Source organism: Camelus bactrianus, chromosome 12 (assembly GCF_048773025.1).
Source record: "Camelus bactrianus isolate YW-2024 breed Bactrian camel chromosome 12, ASM4877302v1, whole genome shotgun sequence".
Classification (NCBI taxonomy): domain Eukaryota; kingdom Metazoa; phylum Chordata; class Mammalia; order Artiodactyla; family Camelidae; genus Camelus; species Camelus bactrianus.
The window spans coordinates 36,527,427-36,550,221 of NC_133550.1; the positions used below are offsets into that span (position 1 = coordinate 36,527,427).

The 22,795-nt window shown below is 41.6% G+C and overlaps 1 protein-coding gene across 9 annotated transcripts in view; it reads left to right on the top strand.

Moving 5' to 3' along the window:
• The window catches only part of ANKS1B (ankyrin repeat and sterile alpha motif domain containing 1B), an 860,784-nt gene that overhangs the window by 810,698 nt on the left and 27,291 nt on the right, over window positions 1–22,795 (top strand). For 5 of the 9 annotated variants that reach the window (XR_012510715.1, XM_074375248.1, XM_074375245.1 and 2 more), the window contains exons 22-24: window positions 13,140–13,226; window positions 19,984–20,055; window positions 20,258–20,395. Coding sequence is in view for 8 of the 9 variants with exons in the window: in XM_074375248.1 (XP_074231349.1) it covers window positions 13,140–13,226; window positions 19,984–20,055; window positions 20,258–20,395 (297 nt within the window). In the remaining variant the exon portion in view is untranslated. Of the gene's footprint in view, window positions 1–12,237; window positions 12,250–13,139; window positions 13,227–19,983; window positions 20,056–20,257; window positions 20,396–22,795 lie in introns of all 9 variants that reach the window. The other 4 variants (XM_045522445.2, XM_010962772.3, XM_010962770.3 and 1 more) reach the window with 2 other exon arrangements.

Sequence of the window (22,795 nt, forward strand, 5' to 3'; positions counted from 1 at the left end):
ACTGTTCCATTCTGCCTCCCTAGACTTCCACATACCCCAAACCCCAGCCCTGAATTTTGCCCCAGGGTATATTTATCACTAATACACAGCACTCTCTCACTTCCCTAATTAAATATACCATCAGGAAACTTCTGCTACTGTAAGAGATAGGCCATTATATTCAACTTAATACTCTGAAAGCTGACTTTCCCTAATTCTATCCTTGACGAGTAGAATTATTCATAGGTGTTTGTGCTCGAGGAAATAACCCTGAACAAAAAAGAAAAAGAAACAATCTGTTTTCAACTATAATAAGGTAGAAATCTACCTTCTTGTTGCAAGAAAGGAAATATTTAAAAATTATTTTTAAGTCAGGAATAAGCAAATATTCTAGTATATTTAGGTTTTGGAATCTCTTTTTCCCAAAGGGCTTAGACAATTTCACCATCGATCAGACTTCTTGTTGAGTCTGCTCTCTTTAACTGATATGATTTTTAAACCTTCCATCTGGAAGCAATTCTAAATTTGAATTTTCAAAATTATAGATTTCCAAATAATTGTCTGTGCCTTGGTTGAAGTATGAAGACAATCTTTTTCCTATGCTTGTAGGGAAAGAAATTAATGACGGAGAATGAATTGGAAAGCTTGAAAAAAAATTTTAGGATCAGATGGAAATGTTAAATTAAGAGGCCTCTCTCCCCTTAGGAGAGACTCAAACTGAAGTCACATTTAGTCTTTCAGTCCTCATACAAATCCCTTCTGTAGGAAGTGTCATTTTCAGAAATAATTTCAGGGACTATTTCTTAGGAACCAGGGTAGGGGAAAACTTATAAACAACTGTTTTTTTTTTAACAGTTCCTGATGCCCAAGTTTCAGGAAACAATCAAATTATTTATCTTTCACTCTCTGAAAGTACTGCACAAGCTAAATACAGGTCTAAGGCCACAAATGTGGTGTGTGTGTTTGTGTGTATGTCTTAAAATAGCAATACACACCAAGAAACCACTGCACTGCTAACCCCTATGGCTGAGCTTTGCTCGTGTGTACTTCTAGCTTTGTGAGGATTTTCCTAGGGGTCTACCCAATGAAAGACTAAAGTATCCCAACCACCTTATCCCATATCATCTTCCTACTCCAGTTCTTTTTATTTTTCATTTTTGTTTTTATTGCTCTTGTTACTGGCTTTTATCCCATGTGACACCCTCACTGTTCCACATCACTGCAAGAATTCATGCGCCTCTTCTGTCTTTAATTTCCACTTGTCTTAAGCTCTGTTTCTAAATGCGGTGAGTCAGTTGTCACTGGTCCAGATATATTGCTCTGCTGAATGTTCATTGTTGCAACCACTATTTCATGCCATCCTAGCATACAGCCCGGAGATTATTCAGTTATGCTCACACATTTTGATTTTATTTCTGCCCTCCTTTGCCTGTGGGGTGCTGTGCTTTGGAAAGCTGATTGAAAGCATTCATTCTCAGAATAACAGTAATAGCTAAAACCTGTTGATGCTGGGCTCTGAATTATGTAATCTTCCAACAGCTCCACAAAGTAGATGCTATATTAACATACCCATTTTACAGCTAAAGTAACTAAGACATAGAGAGGTTAAAATACCTAGCCACATAGTTTGGAAGGTTCAGAGATAAGACAGGAATCCAAACAAGAGACAGGGATCCTGTGCTCTTATTCACCGTGGTGAGCAAAGGAGGCACTGGAGGAAGGGGCTTATCATTGGGTCCCTTTATAGATTCAAGATGACACTAACGCACACATGCACACATACTCGGAAGCTGTACTTACAAGTGATGGATTGAAAAACCCCATGTGTTTTTTTTTCACACATCTACAATTGGCTTTTTTAACTAAAAAAAAATTTTTTTTTAACTTTACGTTTTCTTCTTACAAAAGCAATACATATTCATTGTTATTCAACTTTAGAGCAGAGATACAGAAAAGAGAAATGACAACAACTGTCATTTTACCACCCAGAGATAGTAAACATCCCTCTGTTAACACCTTGTTTGTATGTAATCCTCCAGACTGATGATTTCTGCATTCACAAGCATCACTTTTCTACCAAAAAAAGAGGAAATATTCTGAGCCTACTGTTTAATAATCTGTTTTTAAATACAATGACACATTTTTATTCCAGTAAATATTCATCCCTAATATTATTTGTGGTAGTTGAATATTTCAATCCATAACTGAACCAAACCAAACTTACTTCACCAGTTCCCTTTGTTGGTCATTAAGTCATTTCCAATTTTTTCTACTTACAACCAATACTATCCCTATACCTAAATCTTCTGCAGCTGGTCTAATTAAGCCTTTAGAATGATCCACTAAGTGTGGAATGTCTGGGTCAAAGAGTATACACATCTTAAAATGCTAGGTAAGTATTACCTTACAAAAATTGTCCCAATTTACACTTCCAGAAGCAGTACACAAAAACGTATTGATGTTTACCTGTCACGTCTCTCTGGGGCGTTGCTGCATATCGTGGATGTGCTCCTAGTTGAGGGTGACCTGGGGAACTTTTATGAGAAAACATACATCTTCAGCATGACGTCTGGGCTTATCAGCTCAATCTGGTTAACATCTATTCTAGATGTAACTCTAGAATCTGTCTTTAGGACCTGGACTCATTATTATATGTGCAGAATGTTTTATACTTTCACAGTTCTTGAAGCACCATGGATGAATTAAATAATACTTGTTAATTGCTCTGAAGACCAAGAGCTGCAGCTAAGTGCTAACTAAGGATTTTTGGAAATCACTTGTCAAGTGGAGAAGAGTGTTTTGATAAATTAACGTCACTCTCAATCAATGTAAGATGCAGTACAATTGAGTCACTGTCAAGAAAGATTCTGACAGTGACTTCAATCAAACTGATCAACTGCATTTTTAGAGCAGAAATTCTCAAAATGGAGTCCCTGGACTGGCAGCAGCAGCATCTGGAAATTTGTTAGAAATGCAGAATCTTAGGCCCTACCTCAGACTCCCTGTCTCAGCCTGTTTAGGCTGCTATAACAAACATACCATATATTAGTAGAAATTTATTTCTCAGCGTTCTGAAGGCACTGGATTCAACATGAATTTTGGGGGACTAAACTATATAGCACTTACTGAATCACAAACTCCACAGGTGGCACCCAACAGTCTGTTATTTACCAAGCACTCCGTGTGATTCAAATGCTCTCAGAAGTCTTAAGAACCACTGCCTTGGTCCACTGGGCATTCCAGGAAGGCTGCTGGTAGACAGGCTGTCCTGGTAGACATTCTGCCACAGTGCCTGGAAACCAGCCAGGGCCAGAGGAATGGAGGTAGAGGGCATTGCTTTGTGCAGTGCAGACTGGGCCAGGGCATGTGAGTTATTCCTGCAGAACAATAGCCTAGTCTTATGCCGGAAGAGTGGTTTGAATGGCTGCTTGCCCACTGTTCTGTCACGTGGTCTTATGCTCTGTATTCACGCATGCTTTGTGTCAGAGTCCTTGTGACCAGAAAAGCCCTTGAAAGGTCATTACCCTCATTTCCCGGCCAGGTGAGACTTACCCCTAAGTCATCAGAAACAGATGGGAATCAAACTACTGTTAAAGAGGGAGAAACTTCCCAGCTGCCCCTAATAATCATTCTGCCCTCCTCATCTCAACCCTTGCAGTTTCTGTTGCAGAAATAAAGACCTAATAACCCTTCCCTCTTTGAGACTGAAATATCACAAGATCTAAGAAGCTTTTGCACCCTCTCCGTAGGAATCTCTTGGTATATCTCGAATCACATCTGTGGTTCTCCTCCAAGTTCTCCCACGGTCTCCGTGCCTGGCTCTGGGCACCAGGGCTTTCTGAAAAGTCTCTTGAACTCTCCGTGTGTCAAGAGGCTGAGACTGTGGTTCTTCTTTAGAAAGCTGGCTTCCTGTTCGTTACTATACATTAATTACATTTGTTCATTTATTTAACACCATGGATTTGAGCAGCTTTTAGATCGAACCCTATAAAATTGCTGGTATTTAGCCATTTTTGACCCTTAAAGAAAGGCAATTTCATAGGGTTCAACCCGAGACCACGTGGTAGTCATTAAGGAGCGAACGCTAGAAAGGCGCGGCCTGCAGCTCAGGTGGAGCGAGGGGCGCAGGCGCCGAGGGCAGCGGAGGCTCACGGGAGCAGGCCGGGGAGCCGGGAGCCGGAGGGAAGGCGTCCTGGCCCGTCAGCTGGGGGGCCAGAAAGTGATCAAAAAGTCACCCTGGGCCTGAGCTTTCTCCAGAAAGTGACTTTGAAGCTGAGTTCCAAAGGTAAGAGTTCCTTTCAAGTGGCTGGTTTGCGGTCTGCGGTCTGCTTTTTCTCTTATAATCCCCGTGTCGTAGCTGGCTTCCCCGTGTACAAAATCACCACGTTAATGCTTGTTTGGTGTGTTTTTTTTAATCATTCGAAAGTCACTGAGGGCTACCAAACACAATTGTTTGATCCTATTTTAATTTTCTTGCTGAAACTGAATATAATAATTAAGCGCTGAAACAAAGGAAAATATTACATGGCAAAATTAATAGTTATGACTCAGCACGGAATATCTAAGTAGAAAACGTTCTCATGGTAGCCGTGTGTAGGTTAAAATGTGCTGTAAGTTGGACGGCAGTTGACCGTCGGAAAATCTGTGCCAGTCTGCGCTTATAATACACGGGCGGTGGTCGGGGTGTTCTGTAAGAATGGCGGCTCAGTGACGGCCTCCCCACGGACTGCCTCACTCTCTTCCCTCTCCATACTGATTATGGGGCACAAGTGATTCCTATTAGGAGCGTAAACGTCACTCTAGACTCAGCTCCCAGCTGAAGTGCTTCCAGTCCCGGTCATAAACCTCTTTGCTCTCATTCACACTTGTGAAAGCCCTGCTTTGAGATGAGAGGGTCCTGAAATCGTGAAAGGACATTCTCTTACTGTCGATTCTGCGTTAGAAAATGAGAAACTATTTTTGGGTTGTGCTGTACAGCTAAAATAAAGACTTGGTGGCAATTTCTGATTTGATACAAATGTTTCAAGCAGTTCATAATTTGTAATTTAAAAGAAAAGAAAAAAGATGGTATTACTTTCCTCAGTGAAGCCAAAAATCCCTTTTTCTAAATAAAAGCCCTAAAACCGTTCAATTATTTTTCCTATTAAGAACAATATTTCAAGTGTCCACCTCCAGACAGGAAATTATGATCTCTGTTCTGTACAATGCTTAAAAACAATATAAATCCAACGGTAAATTACAGGACTGGCTTTACATTGAAGATTCAAAAGTTGCATTTTATTTTAGGTTTCAGAAATGTAACATCTCTGTATAACTAAATATTGTTCCTCTTAGAATAATAAAAGGATGATAATCTTAATTTGGGAAACTGTGAACAAAATACAATGTAATAGCTTATATTCTTTTAGCTTTCAGCAGATCAAGGTGCTGCAACGGTCAAGGTAGTTTGAGGGCATTACCCATGACTATTTAGCTGTTTAGGTATGTAGAGGTCCTCATTACAAATGAGTCTGTCTTGTGAAGCTAGGACTGAACTGGTGGGGATTGGAGGACTCTGGGAAGCCTCAGATTCCACAAAGAGCGAGGTTTAGTAAAAGGCAACTAGAAACAAAAGGGAAACACAAAATAAAGTTTTTTCTCTAAGCATTTTACCAGGGAAATGGGTCTGAAAAAGAGAATTCTGTTTATATAAATAAATATTACAAATTTTTAACATACAAATGTGGGAGTAATCACCACCCAGAAACCCAACAAAGCATGCAGTTAGGTCATAGAAACCAAATTGCCTGAGAGCCAGTGCTTTTTAACTTGAGCAGTGATGTCTGGACTGGGTGCCTTGGCCCCCAGGCAGGAGAAGATGGTGATTACAACACTGAAGAGAAGGTGGGGAGGGTGGAACTGTGGCTGCCTGGGATCAGACTGAAGCCCTGCGCTCACATTTGATACCTGAAAAGCCTTCACAAAATGAAGTGGGTGCTTACTGGATTTCTTGCCTTCCTGATTAGTCAGTGAAGACTTGGTATATTTACCTTCTTTCTGTGCATTTTCATCTTTCATTAAAATTCCATGTGAATAGACCTCTTTGAAAGCTCTGTAAAGTACACCACCAGAAAATCCTCTAAAAGGAGGTTGGATCAGTATCTCTTGTAGAAAATACAAATGTTTGAAATGAGGTGCATTACCTTGGTGACCTCCCACAGTCCCTTTGAACTCTGTGGCTGACCTGCCATCTTCTTGTCTTGATTCAGTGGAAAGAGAAGTACAGTTTGGGCTTTCCTAGAGGCCTGTGCACAGCCTGCATCGCTGGTACCTGGTGCTGCTGCCTCCAGTTAGGAAAACAGGGATTCTTGGCACCCACGAAAGAAGAAATGACCAGCCTTTATCTTTTTTTTAGTTGAAGTATAGTTGACTTACAGTGTAGTGTTTCTGATGTACAGCAAAGTGATTCAGTTATATATATATTCTTTTGCATATTCTTTTCTCTTATGGTTTATTACAAGATGTTGAATATAGTTCCCTGTGCTATGCAGTAGGTCCTGGTTGTTTATGTATAGTAGTTTGTACTTGCTAGTCACAAACTCCTAATTTATCCCTCTCTCTGCCTTTCCCTTTTGGTAACTACAAGTTTGTTTTCTATGAGTATGTTTTTGTTTTATAAATAAGTTCATTTGTATCATTTTAGGTTCCATGTATAAGTGATTCCATATATTTGTCTTTGTCTGACTTCCTTAGTATGATAATCTCTAGTTCCATCCATGTTGCTGCAAATGGCATTATTTCATTTTTGTGGCTGAGTAATATTCCAATGTGTGTGTGTGTATAAATAAAATATTCCAATATGTATATAATGGATATAATATTCCAATGTACACACATACACACACATCTTCTTTATCCATTCATCTGTCAATGGACATTTAGGTTGTTTCCATGTCTTGACAATTATAAATAGTGCTGCTGTGAACACTGGAGTGTGTGTATCTTTTCAAATTAGAGTTTTTGTATCTTTTGCATATATGCCCAGGAGTGGGATTGCTGGATCATATGGTAACTCTATTTTTAATTTTTTAAGGAACCTCCATAGTATTTTCCATAATGGCTGCACCAAACTACGTTCCCACCAACAGTGTAGGATGGTTCCCTTTACTCCATAGCCTCTCCAGAATTTATTGTTTGTGGACTTTTTAATCATGGCCATTCTGACTGGTGTGAGATGATAACTCATTGCAGTTTTGATTTGCATTTCTCTGATAATTAATGATGTTGAGCATCTTTCCATGTGCCTATTGGCCATCTGTACACCTTTGGAGGAGTGCCTGTTCTTCTGCTCATTTTTTGATTGAGTTTTTTTTTTTATTTGAGTTGTATAAGCTGTATATTTTGGAAATTAAGCCCTTGTCAGTTGCATTGTTTGCAAATATTTTCTACCGTTCTGTAGGTTGTATGTTCATTTTGTTTATGGTTTCCTTTCCTGTGCAAAAGCTTATAAGTTTGATTAGACCCCATTTGTTTTTGGTTTTATTTCTATTGCCTTGGGAGACCAACCTAAGAAAACATCACTGATTTTTTATTTGCCTGTGTTCTCTTCTAGGAAATTTATGGTGCCCTGTCTTATGTTTAAGTATTCAAGCCATTTTGAGTTTATTTTTGTGTACGGTGTAAGAGAGTGTGCTAACTTCCTTGATTTACATTCTGCTATCCAGTTTTTCCAACACTACTTGCTGAAGAGATTGTCTTTTCTCCATTGTATATTCTTGCCTCCTTTGTCAAAGATTAATTGACCCTAAGTCTGTGGGTTTATTTCTGGGTTCTCTGTTCTATTTCATTGATCCATATGTTTGTTTTTGTGCCGATACCATGCTGTTTTGATTACTGTAGCTTTATAGTAGAGTCTGAAGTCTAGGAGGGGTATGCCCCCAGCTTTGTTCTTTTTCTTCAGAATTGCTTTGACAATTCCGGGTCTTTAATGATTCCATATAAATTGCAGGATTTTTTGTTCTAGTTCTGTGAAAAATGTCCTGGATAATTTGATAGGGATCACATTAAATATGTAGATTGCTTTGGGTAGTATGGTCATTTTAACAATAGTAATTCTTCCAGTCCAAGAGCATGGGATAGCTTTCATTTCTTTAAATCATCTTTAATTTCCTTAATCAAAGTTCTATAGTTCTCAGCACATAAGTCTTTCACTTCCTTGGACAGGTTTATTCCTAAGTTTTTTTTTTTTTAATGCAGTTCTAAAAGGGATTCCCCCCGCCCCCCCCCCCCCCCCCCCCGCTTTCTGATGTTTCATTGTTAGTGTAAAGAAATGCAGCAGATTTCTGTATGTTAATATTGTATCCTGTAACCTTGCTGAATTCATTTATCAGCTCTAGTAGTTTTTGTGTGGAGTCTTTAGGGTTTAGAGCCATATATGGTATCTTGTCATCTGCATATAATGACAGTTTTACCTCTTCCTTTCCAGTTTAGATACCTTTTATTTGTTTTCCTTGCCTGATTGATGTGGCTGGGACTTCCAATACTATATTGAATAGAAATGGTAAGAGTGGGCATCCTTGTTTTGTTGCAGATTTTAGCAGGAAGACTTTTCAGCTTTTCACTCTTGAGTAATATGTTGGCTGTAGGTTTGTCATAAATAGTTTTTATTATATTGAGATACATTCCCTCTATACCCACTTTGGTGGGATTTTTTTTTTATCATGAATGGATGTTGAATTTTACCAAAAGCTTTTTCTGCATCTTTTGAAATGAGCATGTGATTTTTGTGTTTTTTTCTGTTGTAGTGATGTATTACATTGACTGATCTGCATGTATTGAGCCATCCTTGTAATGAATCCTAGGATGAATCCAACTTGATTGTGGTGTATAATCTTTTAATGTGTTGTTGGATTGAGTTTGCTAATATTTTGTTGAGAATTTTTGCATCCATATTCATTGAAGATATTGACCTGTAATCTTTTTCTGGTAGTGTTTTTCTGATTTTGGTATCAGGGTGATGGTGGCTTCATGGAAATGACTTTGGGAGTGTTCCCTCCTCTTCAGTCTCTTGAAGGAGTTTGAGAAGGATTGATATAAATTCTTTGTATGCTTTGTAGAATTCCCCAGTGAAGCCATCCAGTCCTAGACTTTTGTTTGCAGGGACTCTTTTTTAAAATTACAGATTGTATTTCACTTCTAGTGATAGGTCTGTTCAAATTATCTATTTATTCTTGATTCAGTTTTGGTGGGCTATATGTTTCTAGAAACTTGTCCGTTTCTTCTAGGTTGTTCAACTTGTTGGCTTATAATTGTTCCTAGTATTCTCTTACGGTTTTTTGTATTTCTCTGGTATCAGTTGTGCTCTCTCCTCTTTCATTTCTCACTTTTTTAATTTGGGTCCTCTCTTTTCTTTGTGGTGAGCCTGGCCAGAGGTCAGTTTTGTTTACTCTTTCAAAGAATCAGTTCTCGCTTTTATTGACTTTTTTCTATCGTTCTTTATCTCTATTTTATTTATTTCATCTCTGATCTTTATTATTTCCTTCCTCCTGCTGACTTTAGGTTTTGTTTATTCTTTTTTCTAATTCTTTGAGATAGTGGGTTAGGTTGTTTGAGATTTTTCTTGTTTTTTGAGGAAGGAAAAATGACTATCCTTTATCTTTGTTCAGTTTGGCTGAGCGTGCGATGTGAAATCTTTCTGTCTGTACAGAAATCACTGCTTGCGCCTTCATTTCAACCTAAGAGCCTATGTCCTGACCTGCCTATCTTCCCAGCTCTGCAATCCCCTCGCTGGCATTAATTGCACAATTCATTGTGTTCTTTTCTATGTCTGCTGCCACCATTCTCCTGCAGCTGCTCTTGATAAAATCAGCAACAGTTGCCCAAGCCAGTGGTTTCACCCAGGAAACCCATTAAAAGTGGCAGCTCCTATGTGTGCCAGCCACTGTGCTAGGCACAGATTTTTAGGTCTTTTTAGTCCTTGTGGCATTGGGCACTGCTCCCACCATCTAAGGAATCTTCTCCTTGACTTTATGATACTGCTCTTAGGCTTCTTCTAGCTCTGTTTGTAGTACCTTCACCAACTCTTCTTTCTACCTCATTTCTTAAGTATTACATGTATTATTCTGTTCACTCTTAAGCCACCTTATCTGCTCCCATCTCCTCAGCCACCTGCTCAGTGTGGTTGGGTTTCCAGGTCTGATTCTTCTTGTCTTCTACTGGACATCTCCACCTGATTATCAAACTAATCATCACATTCAAAAGGGTTTCTTGCAAAAGCATCTTCTCCTCTAGTGTTCCTTATTTCAGTTAATGGCCTCTTCCTCTGCGGCATCCTCCTGCTCACCCATCTTCCACGGCAGATCAGCTAGCAGGTCTTGTTCATTCTTTCTCATCAGAATTGTGCTTCCCCTTCCATTCTCCAGAGTGTCTACTTCAACTCGGATTCTTAAGGTCTCCCATTTGAATTTATACTACACTTTCCTGCCTCCCTGCATTCAGCCTCTAGCTATTCCAGTCCATCTAGTCACCAGAACTATTTTTCTGCAACACAGATCTGATCATGTCACTCTCTACTTAAAAGGTTCCAATGGATCCTAGTTTGAGAGAGTAAGTCACAATCTTCCAAATCTACTGTACCAGCCTCATCTCCCACCAGTGACCCAAACCCGCCATATTACTTCTCATTTCCAGCTATGCATATTTGTACATTGATTCTGCTGGTAAAATAGCCTCTTTTGTCATCTTCTGCCACCTGGAAAATTCCTATCCATCCTTTAAGATCCAGATCAATCACCCCTAGCCAGCAACACTGGCTTGTTGAATGAATGGATGAAGTGTTTGTTGAATGAATGAATGAGTGAAGACTCACTCCACTCCCTCATGCAAAGTGAGGCTCTTCCTGCTTAGCACTCTGGAGGCACTCTGCTCATGGCTCTGTCACATTCGTCAACATTTGTGCTGCATCAGACCAAGCCAGGAGTGGTGACGTGTACTTCATTTGCTGCCTCTGCCTCTCCTAGCCTTTCCCAGCCCTCTTTACCAGAACCCGACACAGGCTCAGCATCCTCAGCACAGACGGCCACTGAAGCAGACTGGAGCTGGCACACAATTTGAGGTCTGCCGGACATCCCCTGAAGGAGACTGCATTTTTCCAGCACATCTGCCACCTATATAACCACTCAATTGCTGAATGAATGATAAATGGGTTTTTTTTCCTTTGGGGATTTTTCTTCTCATCCTCAATAAAATGTTGATATTTGAGTTGTACATTAGGCATATATTATTTGATGTTACAGATAGACCTGTCCACAAGAGTGTATTCACAGCAAGAGGTGGGCACAGTGATTTGTTGAAATCCACTGTTAACTCTTTGCAAGGAGCTCTTCACACATTCACACACGTCAGCCCAAACCACTCCATGTTGCCGCTATAGCCCTCTCTTCAGGGTTCAGCCCACCGCCTTGCTTTGCCATCAGCACCCGGCGTGTTACTTCTTCTAGCCTTGCCTTTGACTTATCTTGCACATTTTAGAGTTGGTTGAATAAAGCATTGAAAAAGATAAAAGTATCTAGCCTTATGCTCCAGTTTCATAATATCTCTTGTTGGCAATGACAGAAGAAACCTGGTGAGTCTGGGTAATTTTAAAACTGGTTAAAAAGCACTTTGAGGGAGCTGCTTTTTTTCTATACTGTCTGAAACACAATATTAAATAGTGGTACTCTTAGTAATCCATTTTCTTTGTCTTTGACATGGGTATAGTAGCTATCAAAAAGATGTGTCAAAACAACCAGGAAAATGTGAGACACCTTTTCCGTGGTTCAAATGAAGGATGAAATATACTTATGGCTGAGTTCCATGAGCTTCATTCACACTATCCAGCTTTCTTTCATTCTGGTCACATTCCAGAATTTAAAAATGGAAAATGGGTAATGTAAATGAAGAAATCAAGAAAGTTCATATTTTCTCTCGATTCCCTTCATATACAGAAGACAGCTGGTTGGGGAACATTCAAAGCAGAAGGCTCTCACATGTCAGTCATAATCAGACTGTGCAGTGCAGTAAACAGAGTGAGAAAACAGAAACAGAGAATCAGGGTCTGTGAAAGCCAGCAGCAGTCTCTAAAATAAGTGTCACTACATCTACATACATCTGTAGACCTCTTCTCTTTACTTTTTAATGAGTTTGTGCTGTTGGTGAATCACTGAAATGGTTTCCTCTCACCTTTTTATGTATTTTCTCTCCGATTATGTTCTCACCTGTCTCCTGCGGAAAATCTATCAGGCTAACTGTCAGGTAGGTTCTTCTTGATGTTTAATGTGCTTATGAGGAATAGCCATCACAAGAAATGAAGTAAACAGACCGTGGGTGACCTCTGATGTATGAGGAAACTAAACAGGAAAGGCAAATGCTAAATTATGGAGAAACTTTTTGCAGTTTCATAAAACCTGTTGAGGCTGCAAAATCTAAGCACATTCAGTCAGTGTGAACATCTATCAGAAGAACTTAGCCTCTGGGAATATAGCAGCTCTAAATGATACAGTAGGTTACCTGCGTGGTCTGGTTTTGCTGTGACTCAAAATACAGACTCCCTCAGGAGGGCTTTGATAGAGTGGTATTATATTCTATGTGGCCACGAGCAGTTCTGCTGTAAATATACTGTCATCTTTTGTAGATGTGGCCAGGTTCAAGAAAAATTCACAGTGATGTATTTTAAATCCCTGTTTTAAGGACATACTCAGACATGCCCCATGCCTTGAAGAAAGAAACTAGGAAGAAAGGAGGGGTGGTAGTATATATTTTGTTCATGCTAAACTTACCCTTGGAGTGCACCCTGACATGGCTTCACTCTATTCAAAAGAGCAGTCGCTTGAAATTGCAGTAGGAGACAGAGTTGTTCGTTTCTCCCCTTGGTGTCAGGGACAAGGAGTGTCCCTTCACCCACATGAAGCAGCAGAACAAGCTTTTTAGAGCCTCAAGTGCAAGACAGACTTCATAAACCCAGACCATGGATAAGCCCAAGAGAAGAGACATACATTCAAATTAGAGTATGTTTGGTGTGTGTGTGATGTGTGTGTATGTTGTTTTGAACTTGAGCACATTTTTCTCTTTCAAGAGGAAAAATTATGTGCTACAGTTGCCATGCAACACAGGCTGCTCTAACAGCTTTCTAATTTTAATTTCAGAAGTCTACAGAGCAAATGAAGAAGGTCCCTACCATTATTCTTTCAGTCTCTTATAAAGGAGTCAAATTTATTGATGCAACAAATAAGGTGAGTACTGCACCTCTCTTCGGTTTAGACACCAGATACAGTCCTGAGTAAATGATCTAGAGTCCTTTGCTTCCCGTTGTACCTGACATTCCTCCATTTTAATCACTCCCCACCCCCTGCCATCATGCTCCCTGAATGCAACTGTAGATATACACACACACTCATGGGCACGTTGCATTTGGGGGACTTGATCTAGGAGTCCTACACATATTTCACTTTCTCTTTTCTGTGGTAGCTTCTGTAATAGACTGTAGCCACTCATTATCTAGCATGTCCTTTTGGATCAAGAGAACATTAAAGCAGAAAAAAATAATCATGTCTAGAATGAAAATGCACCACTGTTATCATTCCTCCATCAGAGGAAGTGTCACTGGGTGAAAGGCTAGAACGTTTGTCTTTCCGTTTCTCTAGAGTCAGGCATGTCCTTTCTTCGATGTAGGTAGTGAATCCCTGACACCAGGAACATGTCCTCTGGCTTTTACATCATATAATTGCATTTCATTCTCAACCGTTGAGACGGAAGAGAGGGTTTCAACTGTATTGTTTTAAGAGACAGAAAAACTCAGGCCGTGCTGTGACTCTGCTGACTTGTGCTCACAGTGAACAGTTTGTGGACTCTGAGGTTGAGTATAGACAACTGGGTTGCATTTTACTTAGACAGTGTCCTTTCTTAGTGAGGGTGACAGAGTACTGGTGCTAGACGAGAAAGTTTGGGTGTGACCACTCTCACCCTCCATAGGCTCAAACCTGACTGGCTCCTCCTCACAAACCCCCAGATGTCCCTGTGTTTCATTCTTGGCCATTCCAATTGATAAAGTATAGAAAGAAGGGAAGTGAGGTACTCCCACTGGGAAACACCATTTGTTTTCTGGGCTGCTTACCCAGTGCTCCCAGCTGTACCCACTTCCATTTTGGAGAAAGGAAATAAGTCATGAAACAGGTGAACTTGAACAATGGTAATTTAGGATCAGGGCAACCGGATTTAGAGACAGTCTTTTCTGTCTGTGATAAACCTGAGCATCTGAATCAGCCCATTCAGAGTTTTCCCCATTTGTTTTCTGTAACGAAGAAGATTGCTGCGTCAGCAGTCAGATAAGCCCAGGCTCTCCAGTCTGCTTAGGAAAACAGCCTCGCCGTTTCACAAGCAGTTCTGAAACCGAAGCAGAAAGCTGATAGCCCAGCCTGATCGTGCTAGCTGCTGACGTCCAAAGCACACTCGGAGTCAGGTGCCTTACGGGGAATGACAGCTTCAGCCCAGCAGTGTGTCATTGACAGTTACTGTTGTCAGATTAGAGTTGTGGAGACCCTAATCAGAAAAATCCCAATCGATTTGCTTTCTTATTTCTTGGAAGCAACCGTAGTTGCTGGTGCACAAACTCCCTCTATCCTTAGATTATAGTCAGTTGGTTTAAAAAGTTTCAAAACTTTATGGAACTCTTCACTGAAGATGCCACTGCTGTCATTGTATCTAAATATTAAGAAAGGCTTTGGTATTTGGATGTTTCTTTTCCTAACCTGGAGCAGTCATCTCTACCCCATTTGCATTTGAAAACCATGGATGACAACATATTTTCACCGTATGAGCTGAATACTCTCTTAGATTAACAACCTGAGCAGGCTTGGATTCTGACAGTTTCTAAATGAATGGTGTTTGCCCTGAGAAGTTTCCAGAGTCTTAAGGCCGTCATCCCATGAAGCTGGTGTTACAAGTGGATGTACCTGTGTTAATGCCATCATCTCTAACCCACTGTCCACAATCAGAGGAAGGAGAGAGCTCCGTTGGTTCTGTGGCATTTTGCTTGCAGACACATCGAGGGCCATAGAGCTTGATCGCCTAGAGTTTGAGGAGAAGCTTCTGCTTCAGTCACCAGGACTGAGATGAGTTACCCATATATCTCTGCTCACTGATGACTGCTGTTTGGAAATATGAGCACCAAACGATATGCAAAGGTAATCTTGTGAATAAAGACACAAAATAAAGACAGCACGCATGTCTTTCCAGCCCTTGCAGTGTGAGCCTCAGCCTATTTTCAAAATCTAGAGCAAAGGCAAAGTGCATTTGTTGATGGCAGGTGGAGCCAGTGTCTCTAGGACTAGATGACAGCCTGTGCCTGGCTTTTTCGGGAATTTGAAGACATTGACTTCCATGCAGGTGGCTGTACAGGGTGCCCATCCCAGTGTCCTGGGAGATAGCTTATCTGCCCCAGTCTGATGGAGCTGGGGGGAGAGCAGTGCCCCGGAGCCCTAGTCCAGGAGTTGGTGTGTAAGAAACCAGAACAGAGAGCTTGTATTAGAAGGTAGAAGAAACAGTGTAAAGCTATGTTGCTGGAGTTTAACTGAGAAAGGCTGAGAAATGCCACACCAGCCGGGGCTGATGGCCTGGAGGATCCCCTGTTGAAAGACCATCCTCAAGTCGTGCTGTGAGAGGAACTGGGCTCACCTACCTCGATCCCAGTGGTGTCTGCAGTGATGTCGTGTGTGCCGCTCTGTCCAGTACGAAGACCAGCCTCTAATTAAGGCCTGCATCAGGAAAGGAGCAGATTGTTAAACTCCCTGTCCTGCTTTTGGTTTGTACCAGAGATGCCTCCCCTGGGCAGTGCTGTGAAGGGGGGCCACTTCTGTTTGAAGTGGAGGACTTGGGACACATAGACATCTTTGGAGACCTCACTGTGTGAGGTGCTTGTGGCCACGAAGCCTGTAATAAGACACAACCACAAGTCACAGCTCACTGTTCACATTTGATGTTTTCATTGTACTTTGTTCTTAAACAGCCCTCCCCTAACCATCACGTCTCTCTAACCCTGCCCTGTCGAGAGAGAGAGGTGTTCAGCCTGCACTGGACAATGGAATAACTGCAGGCCTCAGACCCCTCACTCAGCGGCTGTCCTGCAGTCACACAACCAGTTGGTTACAGAGAAAGACTAAAACTTGACTTTCTGGCTCCGTCACTGGGTGCTTTTTCTGTTACTCCACAGCTACCTTCCATGCGTTCTTTGGAGTGCAAGGATACTTCATTGTGTTTTAATGACTCTCCCATTCCTGTCGGCTCCCACTGGAAAGATGACCCCTGAGCAAAGCGCTTATTTCCTTTTACTCAAATAAAGAAGTGGCTTTGGCTGAGTTCATGGGGAAGAGTTAGGTGCCTAGTTACAAACTCGGAAATTTACTACCTAGCAACTTAGGAAACAAATTGAATCACAAAACCTGATTTAAGAAGGAAGAAACGAAGAATGGTCTTGGAACTTGGAATCGATTTCATACTAAAATGTTATAGATAAGTCACGTCAGCTTTCTGCAGGTCCATAGCCTGGAGGTCTCTCGAGCATGGCATTCTGCCAAGAGGACTGCAACTGTCTAGTTACAGATCCATCTTCAGATCAGTAGGGTCTTCTGAGCGGTTCCTACATCCAGCGTTTGGTGGAGGGTGGGTTGCACTTTGCCTTCTGCTCTGACCCCCTCCTCAGTCTCCCCATCCAGCTAAATAAGGAATGATGCGGTGCCTGGGTGTGTTGGTTGGTTTGTTTTGAATGCAAATTTCAACCAGGGCAGATGCTGGTTTTTTTAGGCACAGAATAACTTGGAACGTTTGCCCAAACAAGTGCCTGTTGTTTTTCAATCGCACATACTTCTAAGAAGCTCTGAGTCAAGTTAAGAGCCCGTTAAGCACGTGCACCGCTGTTACCTGCATTGCTCACTCTGCAGGTTGCTTCCAGGTGGCCCTTGGCCAGGGCCGCTGCCTCCGTGTCGGGGGGCACTCTCTGGAGGGGGGCTGCGTGGTCTCATTCAGAAAAGGCCTGGCCCGAGAAGGAGGAGACTCAGAGAAATGCCCTACCTGTCGGGGTCTGGAGGGGAGCCGGCAGAAGCCACTTTCTAGGATCCATCACTTCATTATCACACACACTTCTTAGAACCTGTCAGTTGGCTGGACCAAACAATTCTCTTGTACACCCACCAGCCAGACACGTCTTTAGGTGTTTCTCAACATGATGAAAGGCAACAGACAGGAAAAACAATCTCTCCCTGTTGAAAGAGACTGAGCTGCCAAGGCTTCTATCCCAAAGAACAGGCAGCCTGACCCCCTCCCCTCTCCTGTTCTCAAGCCTTTTAAAAGCCCTAGTCTCCCCAGAACACGCTTAGACTGGAAGGCTCAGTCACATAAAAAGAGTCCACTTTCAACTGCGGTACATGACTTGTACCTCACGATGATGCCAGCTTTTAGTTTGCGGAGGAGCCATTAATGGATGAACAGCAGGGGATGGAAAGAACATATCCCTCCTTGAGTTCTTTTCTAAGGAGGAGACAGCCATGCAGTCTCCATTCCACCTACAGCTGTAGTATCCTGAGTCTCAGAAATCATCCTATGCTTGGAGACCTGGCCTCGCCATCCTGTAGGGTGGACGGTGCAGAGCGATGGCAGTGTTTCAGTAGCGAGATCCTGCATCCTCACCACATTGTAGCACCACAGATATATCAAGAACTTCTGTCCCAACACAGACCATCAGTGTGAATTCACTTAAAATCTTTTTTTTTAAGTGCCAGTTAGGATGAGTGCCAGTAAAATGAGTTATTCTTAACTAATGATAGAATGTTTTTATTAGCCTTCCTTTCCTCTAGTTTAGACCCTGGGAACAGAGGAATAAAAGTTTCAGTGGTGGGAGAGGAGGCTGATTTGGGGATCAAGCAACACACCTTGGAGCTGAGATAGCCTGAGCTATTGGGGATTAGGGAAGTGGGGATTCCAGAAAATTGAGGGGAAAGGTCAAGAAAGACAGAGGGGAAATGTCTTAGTGCATTTAGGTTGCTGTAATAGATGACCATAGGTTGGGTTGCTTAAACAGTGAACATTTATTTCTCAGTTCTGGAGGCTGGAAAGTCCAAGATGAAGTCAGCAGATACTGAATCTTCAGTATCTGATGAGAGCCCTTTCCCTGCTTCATAACCGGCCGTCTTCCTGCTGTGTCCTCACGTGGCAGAGAGAGCCATCTAGCTCTCTTGCCTCTTCTTACAAAGACACTAATCCCATTCATGAGGGCCCTGCCGTCATGACCTAATCACCCAAAGGCCCACCTCCAATCACCATCACGTTGGGGGTTAGGATTTCAAGATATGAACTTGGGGAGGACACAGACATGCAGTTCATAATTAAAAAGAGACCCCCAAAGACACACTTTGCCTACTTTACAATTTTTCCCTGGGCCACAATGCTGTCACATACCATTGAAAATCATTGAGTGACATCTTGTGAATTGGCAAGGTTCAGGGAATTCAATGCAACAAAAATCACAGGGCACTTTTCACTGTAACCCTTTCCCGAGAAGTTGATCCACCTTATGCTATTAAAAAATCTCAAGAACACAAAATGCTAGTTTAGTTAAAAGTTGGAGCCAATGCTCTATTTCCAGTAATAGTGGATCCTGAACAGCTGAGATCAAATCCACACAGGCTCCGCAAAGTAATAGCAGCCCCAATTAAAATGATGGTGGAGGCTCTCAGCACCTGCTAACATTGTACCTGGAAAGACTGTGTAGATCTTACTAATTTTAAATTTAGGACTCACAAATTCCTATTTCGTTTTCTACTTGAAGAGATGCTATCTGAGTGGCAGAAGAAGACCATGACCTTCTATTTTGAAACTCTGTCTTGCAGCAGGATGGTACTTGTTTATGGGATTCTGATTTCAATCTGAGTTATTTTTGACAGCGCTGCATGTGGTGTCAACATACAGAGCCACTGTGGAGAATGCCTTAATTTAATTTTCTTTTATGTGTTAATTCTGTAATTGGTTCCCAAGCACACAGGGTAGAGTGAGGGGCGTGAAGTACTTGCCGGGGGTGCTGGCAGGGAAGGACATTTTGCAAGCATTGTCAGGCTTGATGGGCATACTCAGAGCATTCTATTCGCTTGGGTTATTTAAGACTGTGCAATTACAAAGTAATTAGGGTAAAAGCATTGAGGCTTTTAGATCTATGACGACTGCAGATAAACATAAATGGGATATTATGAGATTAAGAAGTGATTGCATAATTATGTGAAATTTTTTGCTTCTTAAGTACATCGATGTATCAAAAGAAGTTTCTAACAGGGTTTGCAGCCCAGAGGATGCTCCTTGGTTATTCTGTGCTTTGGGATAATGGTACTTAAACCTTTCCTCACTTACTTCCCACTGGTTATTCTTAGAGGCAGGTTGGGATGAGGGGGCTGTTAGGGAGATGGCATGAAAAAAATGCTAGCGAGGAAAAAAATGAAATGATGTGAAAGCAGTGAAAGGTGGGCACAAAGGGCATTGCAGCCTGAACTCTGCAGTCAGACAGCCCCCTAATTTCGGACCCAGCTCCACCACCTGCCCTGCATAAGGCATTTACACTCTCCGAGTACCGATTCCCCCCCCCACCCCCCGTGAGATGACGACCATGACCCTAGCACCCACTCAGCATCATACCCGGCAGATATGGTTAGCAAAGCACTGTTGTCCCCAGGGCCCTGCCTCAAGCATGCAGCACGGTGCCTCCCTCATCCCCCCTACACCTTAGTCTCCACGGAGTCTTCAAGAGAGACAGCGCCTTGACACTGTCCTCTACCTGCCCTGGCTCTGGGCACGTGGGGCAGCACAAGACGCTGGGCAGAAGGGGAACCAGCCTCCCAGCAGGCAGAGTGTAACAGGCAATCTGAGTTAGCAGGAGGCGGCAGGGACTCTCACAGGTGTACGTGGGAAATGGAAACAGCAAGCTGCTTAGTAACTACTGTTTTTTTTTTAAAGCATCTGCCCCCTCATACTGCTGCTTCACACAGCACCGATGAGAACCACTGCTCCAGGATGGGACTATTTCAGGTTGTATTTAATTGAATGAAAATATTCCTTCCAGACCTGGTGTACCTTTGTCCACAGATAGTGCATTGGGTCACTCCAAATGTTGTTGGTCTGGAATGTTCTAGGAAGGGGGAAAGCAGCTGCTTTCCAGGTCATTTGCCTTGGTTCTAAAATATGCTGGTTTGCAGAGGAAAACAATGGTCATTTATGTCATTTCTTCCAGAACATAATTGCTGAGCATGAAATTCGTAATATCTCCTGTGCTGCCCAGGACCCGGAAGACCTCTCAACGTTTGCTTATATCACAAAAGATTTGAAGTCCAATCACCACTACTGCCACGTGTTTACTGCCTTCGATGTGGTGAGTAATGACCCTATTTGGACAGACTAAATATTTCCCTGAATGTACTTGGACTTGATTGAAAGTTAAACTTGCAATTGAGATGCTTGGCTTGTTTATCAAGGATTGAGGTTTACCTGGTCTAAGGTCTTTTGCAGACTCAGCTTTTCTGAGCTTTTCTTATATTTTCACTCGTCCATTGAATTTAGAACTCCACTTGTATCTAGTATCTGAACTGCCATTGCTCAATCACTAACTTCACTTTTCAAATTTGACGAATTCCTTTCCTGGTACCAAAATACGGTAAATTTGTTCCAGCCTTTTGGTTCCTTCACTCAGTATTTTGGTTTCTCTGGTGACCATTTCTAAGTAGTAGTGCATGATAGTCTAGGTTTTTTTGGAAGAAAAATAAATTTCAATACCTCATGTAATATTTGTGCTTTTCTAGATTGAATAGTAGTTAAAGTAGACATCTATAAATAATAATTGGGAACACCAAGGTTTGGACCATTTAAATACGGCCCATATTCAGAAGTTAGTCTTGTAATGGCATCCTTGTGCTTTTACACCGCTCATAGTCTTGTTTGTTATTAAGTCTAAAGACTAGCCCGTATATTACAGACTTGGAAAATGAAAGCAGTTCTATAATAACAGTGTTACTTCAAGATATATGTACCTTCAAGACGGTACAAATTACTTGAGGACAACTCTACTACGTAGTGCCTTGGGCATTCTACATTTGAAGCAGACAGAACAGAGACAGCTACAACCAGGAAATAATTTGTAATCAGAAGAATTCTAAAATGTCACTTAAATTTGTCAGTTCTGCTCTGCTCAAGTTTTACAACACACATGTTTAAAGAGTTACACAGAAACTGCAGTGTAATATATTCTTGGGAGGCTGACCCACAGTTCAGTGTCGTGGGTTAGACCGCTACAAGCAATCTTGTTCCGTTCTGGTGAACTCCCATGGACCAAGGGCCACCGTAACCCAGAATTGACCCCTTTCTAAGGTATGTTAGGCTCATGCCCAGAGCTTTTTATCATGCTACTTGTGGCCCATCCTTTTCAATTTTAGAAGGTTGAAAAGCAGGAAAAAATGCTCATAGTGCCTTTAAATGTTTTCTCTATTTTGGGAGGCATGAGGTGAATAATGTACAGGTGCTACACGTTAATAGTGAGGGCTGCAGAGCAAAGCCCTCAAAGGCTGCTCTTAATACCGTGGGATGCGTTTGTTTGCATGGGATCAACGGTGTTGATTAAAGCCATTTCAGCATTAGGTTTCTGGTGCTTAGACACAACTTGCCGTTCTTTCTACAATGCAGTTGTTTCTTTAAACAGCAAAATTCCATTCTGTCTACATATATTTTGGTTTGCATGATACACCTTTGTGGGAGTTGCCAGGTGTCACAGAAAGAACCAGCTGCTCAGAGTGCACTTCTTGACTCGCTGCCTGTTCCCTGATCTTAGGTGAGTTGCAGGACCTTTCTGAGTCCTGATTTCCTTTGTCTGTAAAACAGGCACAAGGATCTGTCCCTCACAGGCTTTCACCAGGACTGAAATGATGAACGTAGGTAGAGCGCTCAGAAACAGTGCGTGTTGGATGTTAATTTCCTCTCCTTGCCTACCGACCTCACAGCTCACAGCCTGACCTTTTTCTGCTAAAAGACATAAGATAGAGTTGCCAGAAGTGTATTTATGGTCTGAAGTTTTCCCACTGCCCTTGTAAAGGAACAAAAAAAATAGAAGAATAAATAAAATGGAAGCAATAGAGAGAAAGCATAGACTCTGCAGGCCTTATATTGGTCTGTTGCTTCTATACGTGTTTTCATCAAATGTCAATATTAATACTCCAGCACTTGTCAGGATGAATTCTGGTCTTTCTTTGACTCTTGCAGTGTTTCTTTCTAAATTGGTTTTAGAGTAATATGTAATTTGCCTTCATAAGAGTATCCAAAACATTGTTCTCTCTTTTTTTCTTAATTGAAGTATAGTCAGTTTATAATGTCTCGATTTTTGGTGTACAACATAATACTTTAGTCATATAGGAACATACATATATTTGTTTTCATATTCTTTTTCACCATAAGTTACTACAAGATATTGAATATAGTTCCCTGTGCTATACAATAGAAACTTGTTTTAGTATCTGTAGATCTCGAACTCCCAATTTATCCTTTCTCACCTCCTCCCCCCCGGTAACCGTAAGTTTGTTTTCTATGTCTGTGGGTCTGTTTCTGTTTTGTAGATAAGTGCATTTGTCTTTTTTTTTTTTTTTTTTTTTAGATTCCACATATGAGTGATATCATATGGTATTTTTCTTTCTCCTGGCTTACTTCACTTAGAATGACATTCCCCAGGGCCATCCATGTTGCTGCAAATGGCATTATTTTATTACTTTTATGGCTTAGTAGTATTCCA